Source organism: Syngnathoides biaculeatus, chromosome 13, assembly GCF_019802595.1.
Source record: "Syngnathoides biaculeatus isolate LvHL_M chromosome 13, ASM1980259v1, whole genome shotgun sequence".
Taxonomy (NCBI): Eukaryota; Metazoa; Chordata; class Actinopteri; order Syngnathiformes; family Syngnathidae; genus Syngnathoides; species Syngnathoides biaculeatus.
The window spans coordinates 25,493,965-25,506,535 of record NC_084652.1 but is presented as its reverse complement, the minus strand read 5'-3'; the positions used below and the strand labels follow the sequence as shown (position 1 = coordinate 25,506,535).

The window sequence follows — 12,571 nt, the reverse complement described above, 5'->3', positions numbered from 1 at the left end:
TACCCCACCATGATTGGTTGGCTTTGCACACAACACTGTAAAAGTGCCATTCAAGTGAAATTCGAGGGCGGGACTAACATTAAACTTTCATATTAAGGTGGGGGTCACAAAATATCTACGGCCCACGCACCGCCAGATTGAGGCTACAGATGTAAAGTTTACCAATGGTGTTTCCTGAAAAACAGCCCCCACACCATGTTTCCACCTCCAAACTTTACTGTTGGTATGGTGTTTTTAGGTTGATGTGCACTGCCATTTCTCCTCCAAACATGGTGTGCATCATGGCATTCAAAGAGTTCAGTTTTGCTTCATTCATATTCTATCTTACGGGCTTGTCCAAATGTTGTATAGTAATGGGGGACTTGTGTGATGAACGTGTACAGGCCATGGCGGTGGGCTTATTCACTCTTACTTTCTTTCTATGCCTGGATTACTTGGGTAGTTCCCAACATTTGGTGAAATTTTCAGGTCAATAGCACCATTGGGAGTATTGTGAGGAAAAATAGTAAATTAAATACTTATAATTAAATACTGATGTGTGTAAAAACACACACCCATAGTGGGATAAAGTATTTAGTCAGCCACCAATTGTCAAAGTTCTTGCACTTAAAAAGATGAGTGAGGTGTATGATTTTAATCTTAGGTATAGCTCAACTACTGTATGAGAACAAAAAATCCCCCAAATCAGTTTTTCATTTTGATATAATTTATGAGTAAATTATGGTGGAAACTAGGTATTTGGTCAATGACAAAAAAGTTCATCTCAATGATAGAGGTCAAACATTTTTCAAATTCTTCACAAGATTTTCACACACTGTCGCTGGTATTTTGGCCCGTGCAGAGGAGTTATGCATGGAGGAAGCAGTGATGTTTTGTAACTGTCACTGGGCAACACATACTTGCAACTCCCTCCAAAGGTTTTCTATGGTGTTGAGATCTGGAGACTGGCTAGGCCACCCCCAGGACCTTGAAATCCTTTTTACGAAGCCACTTCTTCGTTCCCTGGGCGGTGTGTTTGGGATCATTGTCATTCTGAAAGACACAGCCACGTTTCATCTTCATTGCTGTTGGTGACGGAAGGAGGTTTCACACAAAATCTCATGATCAGTCATCATAATCCCTTCGGAGAAAAACAGCCTCAAACCATGATGTTTCCTCCCCCATGCTTCGCAGTCAGTATGGTGTTCTTCGGATGCAACTCAGCATTCTTGTTCCTCCAACTACGACAAGTTGACTTTTCACCAAAAAGTTCTATTTGGTTTCATCTGACAGTGTACTATTCTCTCAATCCTCTTCTGGAACATAGAAATGCTCTTTTGCAAACTTTGGACTTGTCGTAGTAGTCTCATTTGACATCCATGTGGTAGCCATATTGCCTGCAATGTCATCAGCAGATTTTACACCGGGAAATTTGCCATTGAAAACACGTACTGCCACCTGCTATGAGACATGGAAGCTTTTTTCAAAGAAGAGAACATCTCACAATCGAGTGAAGTGACCGGAGCAATATTACCCTATCATTTCGGGCTATATTTAGCTGATATACGGATCACTTCTAACTAACAACAGACTCGTCGCTGTAAGCCACCTGGGCGCAGCCAAAGCAGTTTGCGTCGGGCGCGGTGCCACCAAAGCCGTCCACGTCGGACACAGCGCTGACAGGCACATCGACACATTTAGCACCCCTAACTTACGTACGTGGATCCTTTGTTACGTTCTGAGAGGATTCACCCCCCCCCAACTGTTTTTTTTTTTTTAGTAGCTCTATACACACCTACCTGTAATTTGGAACCCAAGAAGCTCTCGTCCTTTGCACCTGTTCAATCCATTTTTAATGACGAACCAGGTATTTTTTAAAAGTATGAAGAGTCAATCCACCCTCCCGAGTGTTCGAACAATATCCAGCAATACAAGGAGCTGGGATTTTGGCAAACACGAAGGAACTCAGAGCTACCTTCCAGCTGTTAAAACTAGTATAAACACACAAAACCGCCTGAGTTGGTGTCTGCTAATAATGTCACTTCCTGCTTCTTCTCCAAAACAAATCCTTCGAGAGGATTTTCAAGGTGCGAGTTGCAAAAAGCCATATATGTCAAAATCATGTGTGGTGAAAAAATTGATGGGTCCATTCCGACCGCCTTTTTTTAAATTAAAAACACACGAAAAATCATGCTTTTAGCATTAGTGGTGCTTTAAGAAATTAATCCGTTCCGGAAGTCATTTCGTAATGTGAATTTTTCGGAAGTAGAAGCGCATTTTACAAGTGAATAGCGTAATCTGTTCCAAGTGCCCTGACCCCACCACCTGCCGCCAAAAATAAGCATTCATAGTACATAATGTAAAGAATAAAAAAAGTTTATTTACCTTTGACGTTGGGCCAGTATGCAAAGAGAAGAGTTAGTGACAACCAAAAGGCATCGTGGGGGACGGAAGAGGCAAACTTTGGCAGCTGAGAGAAAACATACGTACGAACGTATGCACGCATGCAACTTAATTCCACTAAAGTTTCTTGTGGGCCATGGTGAAGAAAGATTAAGAAAACTTAAAAAAACACAAATGAAAAAGTTGTACTTTAACAATGTGCTTTAGCTTTTATCAGTGCTAGCGTGATTGTAGAAGCTCTATCGCGCCACACAAACCAAGATACAGTATGTGCATCATGGGTAAAGATTGATGTCCCTCCAAGCCAATGTAATCCCAGTAAAATGCTACGGCGATAGTCAAATGGAGACCGGCTCCATCACGTCACACTAACCAAGATACAGGATGTTTACGTTCATTGGAATTTGCGTGAATCCAGTCCCTAACTAGAGACTATTTTTCCGAGGAGTCATTTCGTAACCTGAAAATTTCAAGACGTTCGTAAGTAGAGGTACCACTGTAATGTTTGGGAGTACTCTGAAGACAATTAGAAGAGACCATTCATCTATTTTGCATGGATGTGCCTATTAATGTTTTATTTATTTATTTTTTTTCCATGTCATAGTTCCACAAGATGGCTTTCTGCTGGGATGTGTGTTTGCCATTGCTGACTACCCAGAACAAATAGCTGACAAACAATTGCTGGCCACATGGAAACGGGTAAGATAAAAAGGTTACACCTTAAAGGCAGTACATGTGGTTATTATTAATCAGTCGCAACTTGTTCAACTTTGTGTGTGGAATGTCATGTTTCGAGCGCAAGTTATCTTGTCTAGACAAAAATATATTTTCAACTGTACCATAAAATACAAATCTCGTTTGTTTTTTAGTAAAAAAAAATATAATATTATGAATAAAAATACCAGAACTTTGATCAATTTGCCTGATGTGGCAGAATGCCTCTTTCTGGCGTTTTTTCCTCTGTCACAAATAGGCAATTTGTGTTTGTGGAATTGGATTAACGCTTGCAGCATTGCTTGTTGACAAAGAAAAAACCTGTTTTGAGAATTACTGTGATTTTAAACTGAAGTCAATCTGTAATAATGGTGAAGAAGTGTGTGGTTCAGTTTTGTAGTAATTCAAATTCTTCTGGGCACGGTTTACTTTTTCCCAAAGATCCAAGCTTCAGAAGACATTGGGTCAGGTTTGTGCAAATGAAAATGGCAAATTTTTCCAAACCCAGTCAGCAGTCTGTCATATGCAGTGATCATTTCACCCCGGACTCTTTAACTGATGGCCTCATGTCTAAGATGGGTTTTAAATGTAAAAAAAATTATAAAACCTGCATTAGTACCTACCATACAGCCAGTTCTGAAACCTGAACAGATGGGTGTTGCTAAAGGGACCAATCGTGAACTTGCATTAGGTGCTCAACCTGGACAAGGTGCAACAAGCTCAGAAGCCCCCTCACAAAAAGTGCTTTTGTTAAAAGACAAATTGGGGAGGTATGTTCGTCATCTTTTGTTTCCTGAAAACCTTGAACAGTGTTGACATGGTTGAATGAAAGCAGAATGTCGTAAAATGTGGCGAAAAAAGTTTTATTACAGCAAATCGTTTGACTCTTCTCAACAACAAAAAAAGGAAAATATTGTATACAAACCTTGTATTATTTAACAATTAAATAATAGGTATGAAAATGTAAACAAATAATCCCCATGACCAATGTTTCCTCTAATTTTTCCATATGTCCGGGCATACAGACAAACTCCCTGAGCACACTAAGGACCACTGTGAGCAACATCAGAAGTGCTTACTGTGGCCACACACCAGTATCACATCTGGCATCATGGAAAGTTTCATGTGTTATTAAAAGAATTAAATTACATTACTGGTCATTCACGCTTTCCTCTCAGACTCTTCCTTCGCTCTCATTTTCTTCATTCATTAACTTCTCAAGTACTCTTTCCATCTACTTAGCACACTACTGGCACCAGTCAACATATTTCCATCACTTTCCTTAATCACCTTGACTTGCTGCACATCCTTCGCATCTCTGTCCGGCCAACCTGTAGAGATCCTTTTCTCCTTCTTTCATATCCAACTTAGTGTACATGTCATCATATGCCACTTATTTAGCCTTCGACACCTCTATCTTTGCCTCACATCACCTCTCAATGTATTCCTTCCGCCTCTCATCAGTCCTCTCCATGTCCCACTTTTTTTTCGCTCATCTCTTTAATTGGATGACTTCCTGTATTTTGAGGTTCAATCACCAAATCACCTTCTCCCCTTTCCTACCAGAAGGCACCCCAAGTACTCACCTGCCTGCGTCTCTGAATACCTTGGCAGTAGTATTTCAGTCTTCCGGGAGCTCTTCCTGTCCATCTTGAGCCTGTCTCACCTCTTTCCGAAAGGCCACAAACACATTCTTCCTTTCTCCACTTCCACCACCTGATTCTCTGCTTTACCTTTTGTCTTCTTAATCTTCCTACCTGCGACCAGAGTCATCCTACATACCACCATCCTATGCTGTCGAGCTACACTCTCTCCCACCACTCCCTTACAATCAGTAACCTCCTTCAGATTACGTCTGCACAAAATATAATCCACCTGCGTGCTTCTATCTCCGTTCTTGTAGTTCACTCTATGTTCATGTCTCTTCAGGAAATAAGTGTTCACCACTGCCAATTCCAACCTTTTTGCGAAGTCCACCACCATGTCCATTGAAATCTGCACCAATCACATTTGTCTGTCTCTCTCTCTCTCTCTCTCTCTCTCTCTCTCTCTCTCTCTCCTCTCTCTCTCTCTCTCTCTCTCTCTCTCTCTCTCTCTCTCTTCTCTCTCTCTCTCTCTCTCTCTCTCTCTCTCTCTCTCTCTCTCTCTCTCTCTCTCTCTCTCTCTCTCTCGTCTCTCTCTCTCTATCTCTCTCTCTCTCTCTCTCTCTCAGACGCTAATCAATTTGAAATTGAGGGTATTGTGTATACTCTCAATTTCAAATTTCAGCCTCATCACTCAATCTGATACTCTTTTCACCTTCAAGACATTCTTAGCCTGCTCTTCCTTTTAAAATAAACCCTACTCCATTTCTCTTCAACTACTCTATGATAAAATAATTTAAACCCTGTTCCTAAGCTTCTAGCCTTACTCCCTTTCCACTTGCTTTCTTGGATGCACAATACAGCAACCTTTCTCCTAATTATCATATCAACTAACTCCCGAGGTTTTCCTGTCATAGTCCCACCATTCAAAGTCCCTACACACAGTTGTAAGGTCTGTGCATGCCGCTTCTTTTTCTGCTGAGTAAGCCGCTTTCCTCCTCTTTTTCGTCTTCAACCTACATGATCTGAATTTCTACCTACGCCTTGCAGATTAAGAGTGCTGGGGGCGTGCATAGTTTGCCCGGGCCATGACCTACCCGTTATGGAATTTGTTTGAACGCTCATATATGTTTGGCAGTTTTACGGCGGATGCCCTTCCTGCTGCAACCCTCTGTATTTGTCCGGGCTTGGGACTGGCCTACAGGATAATCAAATAAACAAAGTCAGCACATAAGATAGACAATTCACATACAGCCTAATCTATGTTAAAATTGAAGTCAGATAAAAGCAATCAAATAAACAGTCAGCACATAAGGTACACAAATCACATATTACATGTATGAAAATATAAAGGATATGTGGATAGAAGGGATTCAAACCACAATGGCCCTCACTTTAGTACTTGAAGGTTGAGTCCACGTTCGATGTTTGGTCCTCATTGTATACTCTATGTAGGTAATGTTGTTAGCACGCTAGGCTAACTTAGGCCGAGCAACTTAAACGCGAACGATACAGCACCAATCTGGGTACTTAGATGTACTAAGATAAGACTTGTTAAATTTCCCATAAGTCCTCACGTCCCCCATTGTACAAATTATGAAGTTACTCACGTTATTTCTACTACCCATGATCCAGTCATAATAAAATGAAATGATTGATATAATAAATCATGTTAAATGTCACTAGAATATGCACAAATCTGACTTAAATCTGATTTAAAATTTATCTTAAAACTGTGTTATTGCCTGCACAATATCATGAGCAATGCATGCTGTCAGCTGGATGATGCCACCAAACAGGTTTATAGCTGACATCATTTTCCTCCCTGAATTTGATATAAGGGGTCAGGCAAAATGATCAGACACATTTGTAGGTTAAATAAAAGTTAAATTAAGTAACCTAACCTTGTCTCCAAAACATCCAACTTTGGCTGTCCCTCTAATGAGCTCATTTCTAATCCTATCCAACCTGCTCACTCCAAGCGAGAACCTCAGCATCTTCATTTCTACTACCTCCAGTTCTGCTTCCTGGTGTTTCTTCAGTGCCACCGTTTCTAATCCATACATCACGGCCGGCTTCACCACTGTTTTATAAACTTTCCCCTTCATCCAAGCGGAGACTCTTCTGTCACATAGAACACCAGACACCTTCCGCCAACTGTTCCACCCCCTAGGACCCATTTCTTCACTTCCTTACCACACTCAGCATTGCTCTCTATTGTTGACCCCATGAATTTGAAGTTGTCCACCCTCGCTATCTCTTCTCCATGGAGCTTCACTCTCCGCCCCTCTTAGTCATGCAGTCCCACCTCCACCTTAAATTCTTCTGACCCACCTTTCGCTCATCTCACCGCTTTTCCGCTCTTGGTACTTTATCATAGGCTTTCTCTAGGTCTACAAAGACACATTGTAGCTCCTTCTGACCTTCTCTGTACTTTTCCACGAGCATCCTCAAGGCAAATAATGCATCTGTGGTACTCTTTCTCGGCATGAAACTATACTGTGCGTGCAGATACTTACTTCTGTACTGAGTCTAGCCTCCACTACCCTTTCCCATAACTTCATTGTGTGGCTCATCATCTTTATTCCTTTATAGTTTCCACAGCTCTGAACATCGCCCTTGTTCTTAAAAATGGGGACCAGCATACTCCTCCTCCATTCCTCTGGCATCTTCTCTCCCGCTAGTATTCTATTGAATAAGTTGGTCAAAAACATGACCCAAACATGGACAGTATCTTCAGCGCAGCTCGTTTGATGTTGGGGTATTTTTCAATTTGCACACTTTTCCAGAACTCAACGGTCCCTTCCCTTAAAACAGCTTTCAGTTGATCCTCTTCACAAAGGTCGATCATCTCCAACTCAGTTGTAGATCACAGAACCGGGTCACAAAGCTTTCGTGCAGGTTTGCAACCAATGTTGCATATCTGTCTCCTTTCTTTGTCAGGGCGGCGCTGGTGACTTGCTCACTGGCTTTTAGCAGAGTATGAAAATGTGTTAAATCTCCCTTTTGAATATGCGCCTCGAACAGCTTTAGTTTGTTGACAAACGCAAACACACTTTGCACCAGGTCAGGCAGCATTTTTAACTTACCCTGCAGGGTCAGGTTCAGTCTGTCCAAGTGACACAGCATGTCGACTGAAAATGCCAGATCTATAAAGATCTATATCCACCCGAGTTCTGAGAGCTCGTGATAGTCCTTGTTCTATCTATCTAATAGTAATCCTGATTGGCTCAGCAGGGTGTGACAAAAAGTCGACACAGAGAACTGGTAGCATGTTGCAGTGGAATTGTAAGTTAGCTGTTCAAGAACTTAGTTTAAAACTTGACTTGCACATTTGACTCAATCCCATCTCCAATGAGTAATTTAAGAGCCATTGCATCTGACTTAATTTTCTTCCTTTCACCAAATTATTTTTTTCTTTGCCGCCTCTCCTATAAATGTGTGAATTATCCTAGCAAGCAACCGTAATTAGAAATGCATCGAGTATAAAGTATGATCTGTTGCTGCATTTCAGGAACAGCACAGTACTCAGGGAAGCTACTTACTCCCCTGTCTCCACTTACAGGTGATCCAGGCCTATGGTGGTGCCGTTGACCCCTCTTTAACCACCCGCTGTACCCACTTACTTTGTGAGAGTCAGGTCAGCAACATGTATGTGCAGGTAAGGATGTGTTACAGTAGTTTGTCTCACTTCTGTAAATTAGATTACTATCCATCCATCCATTTTCTGATCCGATTCGCCTCACAAGGGTCGCGGGAGTGCTGGAGACTGCCCCAGCTGTCATCGGGCAGGAGGCAGGGTACACCCTGAACTGCTTGCCAGCCAGTCGCAGGGCACATGGAGACAGACAACAGGCACACTCACAATCACACCTAGGGGCAATTTTGACTCAAATTATCCATCCATTTTCTTAGCCGCTTATCCTCACTTATCGCTTATCCTTTCTGATCCGCTTCGCCTCACAAGGGTTGCGGGAGTGCTGGAGCCTATCCCAGCTGTCAACAGGCAGGAGGCGGGGTACACCCTGCACTGGTTGCCAGCCAATCGCAGGCCACACTCACAATCACACCTAGGGGCAATTTGGAGTGTCGAATTAATGTTGCATGTTTTTGAAATGTAGGAGGAAACCGGAGTGCCCGGAGAAAACCCACGCAAACACGGGGAGAACATGCAAACTCCACACAGGAAGGGCCAGGATTGTACCCTGGTCCTCAGAACTGTGAGGCCAATGCTTTTACAGCTGCACCACCGTGATGCACGGACTACTGTCAAAAACTTAATTTAGTCCAGTTATTAAATTCATAAAGCACAGCTCTTATTACAGCGATTCACTACAGATAAAAGTAGAGTAAAATATTGCATAATTTTTGGATTATATTCTTATACATTTGTTGATTGTAGCATACTCCAAATAAAAACCCAAATTTCACCCCCTCAGGAAACTAGAAAATTACATAACAATCAAGAAACAATGAAAGTGATTCTTTAATGGAGAGCTTAAACTGGAATTTTCCCTCTGTAACATACATTCCCAGGTATTTAATCGAGATAATGTATGAGTACTGAAAAAACTGACTTTTCTACCACATTCTAATTATGTACCCGTATAGAGCTCGTGCACCTACGTCATCGAAGTCACGTGACTGGCCTTACTGCTGGTCAAGCAAAGCATTACTCAATGCTAAATCGGTTGGAGATGACACGGAAATACGTCTTTTAGCACGACGGTCAGAGTTTTGTCCGACACTGTTAAACATTTAGACGGTGATAATAAATGAAGGTACGTGGAAAAATGAGACACACCTGGCATAGAGGACCCATATTTAATGCCAAAGTCGATGTTTTCGCCGATAAGAAATTGGACTGTTAACCCGCTTCCGGTTGTCTTGGACAACTGGATCTACACATGTATCTGGTGAGTGAGTCATCGAGAATTACACGGATTTACAAGATTATGAAATTGTAGAAAAGTCTTGACGCATACAAATATTTCGTTGCTGGATCTGTTCTCAATCAAGAATAAATCCCACATAGTGATGGAGCCCCTCAGATTTTTTTTCAATACAAATACCAATATTTAAATAATTGACCTCTGATTTTACACAAACCTGCATTCATGAACTATGATGGGTGGGGAAAAAAAAAGACAGCGAGTCGGCTCCTCTGTTCACGAACCGTTTTGCGGCCACATGTTAAAGTTCAGTAAACTTCTCTGTGACAGACTTTTTTTTTTTTTAAATATGCGTTCTCAAATGAGTCCAATGCGTATTTAAAAAATGAAATTAAACCGCTGTACATGTAAGCGTGTTGCAGCCACAAGTTAACCTCCGTAAACCTCTGTGTGCCCAACGGTTTATTTTCTTTTTTTAAATACGCATTGGACTCATTTGAGAATAGTGCATATTTAAAAAAAAAAAAAAAAGTCTGTTGGAGAGAGGTTTACCGAAGTATAACATGTGGCTGGAACACGCTTATGTGTACGTTGGAGACGACTCCCCGTCTTGAAATGATCGCTACACACTCGTGTGTATTTGGTTGGGCACCATCCATCACGTTTAATTGCCGAAATCCATCGATCTTTTCAGGTCTTTTCAGCTGGTATTCTATAGAATGACCTCTTTCAATTACTGTCTTGTCTGTTGTAACAACCAACAGCACAACAAGTCTCGGGTATTGTGAATGTTCTGCTCCGGTTCAATGTCGAGCACCTCTTTTGGCCTGGCAAAATGGCGCCGTGAAAATGGTGACGTCAGGTGCACAAGCTGTGTACTGTTTGGAGTAAAACAGCCTCAAATGCTGGTTTCTAAAAGTTGTTTATTTAAAGGCCCATAGTTGTCCCCTAATCTAAACCCCTCAATCAGGCAAGGTATAATTCTAATTACATTTACGGAGGGGGAAAAAAGAAACCTTGAGAATGCACCACAGATGGTGGAAATCCCCGTTCTAGGATAACCAAGCTCCAAAGAATACAAGTTGACAACATTTATCACCTATTCTGGTGCTGTACAGTGTTTATTATAATGCTAAGATTCTGGACAATGATTATGAAGATAGCCTAAGAATCAATTTAAGGAGAAAGCATGGTACACTCCTTCGGTGGTTCTGCCTTGGGATCTGACCGGGTCATTTGGAGTAAAATCCTCCATGTCAACAACTCCAGGGGAAGTGGCGAATAACAGATGAAACGAGAGAGTTGAGAGAAATACTGAGCGCTGAGATTTTTTTTAACTCTGGGTAATGGGCTTGTCCCGTTAGGGGTTGCTACAGCGTGTTATCTCAGATGGATGCTCATATTTGTTTGGCACAGTTTTTACCCTGGATAACCTTTCTGACGCAACCCCTCTTGTGGAGTGGGGGCCCAGTGAGAAATGAACTCATGACCCCTGGTTTACCAAACCAAGGCTCTAACCCAGGGGTGCTCAATTCGTTGAGTCAATCGCGAGACAGTTCTGGTTGATCGCGATGGCGTGCCACGAGAAAAAAAAAAAAAAGACAGCCATTTTTTCTGACCTTTAGCTCACCACGCATGTGCAAACAACAACGGGACAGGAAAACACACTCGTCTGCGAGTTACCCCCTACGTTAAACCCTCGCTTGAGAAATCTTATCAAATATGAGTATGGATGCTGTAGTAAAGAAGACAAAAATGTATCACTTTCATCCGGAATGAGAGGCAGACAACTTTTTAATGATGTCATTTTCGAAGTGCGTTTGCCTCATCTGCCAGTGTAGTGAAATCTGGAGCGGCATTTTCGAACAGTTTATGGAAAATACGACACCAACATTCCGCCGAAAAGCAAGCTGAGAATGAGAAAATTGAATGAACTAAAATCTCTGCTCTATAAAGGAGTACAGTTAGATGGCGCTGTAAAGCCTTGGCTGGTGTGGAAGGACATCGGAAATTGTGTTTCTCACTGCAGTTGGACGAATCCACTGCCGTGAGTGACTCAGCCCAGGTGTGCATTTTCATTCGTATGGCGTTTAGTGATCATCAACATGAACTCAGATTGTTATAAAAATGTTTATGGTTCACGATGTTCTGTTGTGCAATATTTGCTCATGCGGTTATGCCAGGCACACAAACACATTTACACATAAAGAATCCTCAATCTTCTTGTGAATTAAAAAATTGAAAAATCAGGAGGGGGTCTTCTTCTTTTCCTTTTGCCTTGTCCCGTTAGGGGTCGCCGCAGCGTGTCTTTTTCCATTTAAGCATTTTCTCCCTGACTAATCAAAGCCACTTCCCGGTCATTCACGCTTGCCTCTTGTATTCTACCTTCTCTCCTATTTTCTTCATTGATTAACTTCTCAAAGTACTCTTTCCATCTACTTTGTACACTACTGGCACCATTCAACATATTTCCATCGCTATCCTTAATCATCTTTACTTGCTGCACATCCTTCCCATCTCTATCCCTCTGTTTGGCCAACCTGTAGAGATTTTCTCCTTTCGTATCCAACCTGTCGTCATATGCCTCTTGTTTAGCCTTTGCCACCTCTACCTTTGCCCTATAACGCATCTCAATGTATTCATTCTGCCTCTCCTCATTCCTCAATATACTTTAAAATAAATAAGGTTTGCATATTTGTAGTGGGTCGGCCTTTGTGACTTCGTTATTCTATTTCATTATTGGTTGTTCGGAAAAAAAAAAAAAAACGCAGAGCAGGTCTGGGTATACTTATTGACCCCTGGCTCGAGGCCTGTACATCGGATTTTACCTCAGTATGATGATCACCACCTGGTGGTGATTTGGTTCCGATGGTTGGGGAAGGATGCCGGTCCAACATGGCAGGCCCATACGTATCGTGAGGGTCTGCTGGGAATGGTTGGCAGATTCCCCTTGTCAGAAGTAATAGCAATTCCCAACTGGAGGAGGGGGAGGGCATTGAT

The 12,571-nt window shown here is 41.9% G+C and overlaps 1 protein-coding gene across 5 annotated transcripts in view; it reads left to right on the top strand.

Annotated features, from left to right (window-relative positions):
- The window catches only part of paxip1 (PAX interacting (with transcription-activation domain) protein 1), a 104,891-nt gene that overhangs the window by 32,384 nt on the left and 59,936 nt on the right, over positions 1-12,571 (top strand). For all 5 annotated transcript variants that reach the window (XR_009797656.1, XM_061838702.1, XM_061838703.1 and 2 more), the window contains 2 exons: positions 2,987-3,081; positions 8,245-8,340. Coding sequence is in view for 4 of the 5 variants with exons in the window: in XM_061838702.1 (XP_061694686.1) it covers positions 2,987-3,081; positions 8,245-8,340 (191 nt within the window). In the remaining variant the exon portion in view is untranslated. The remainder of the gene's footprint in view (positions 1-2,986; positions 3,082-8,244; positions 8,341-12,571) is intronic.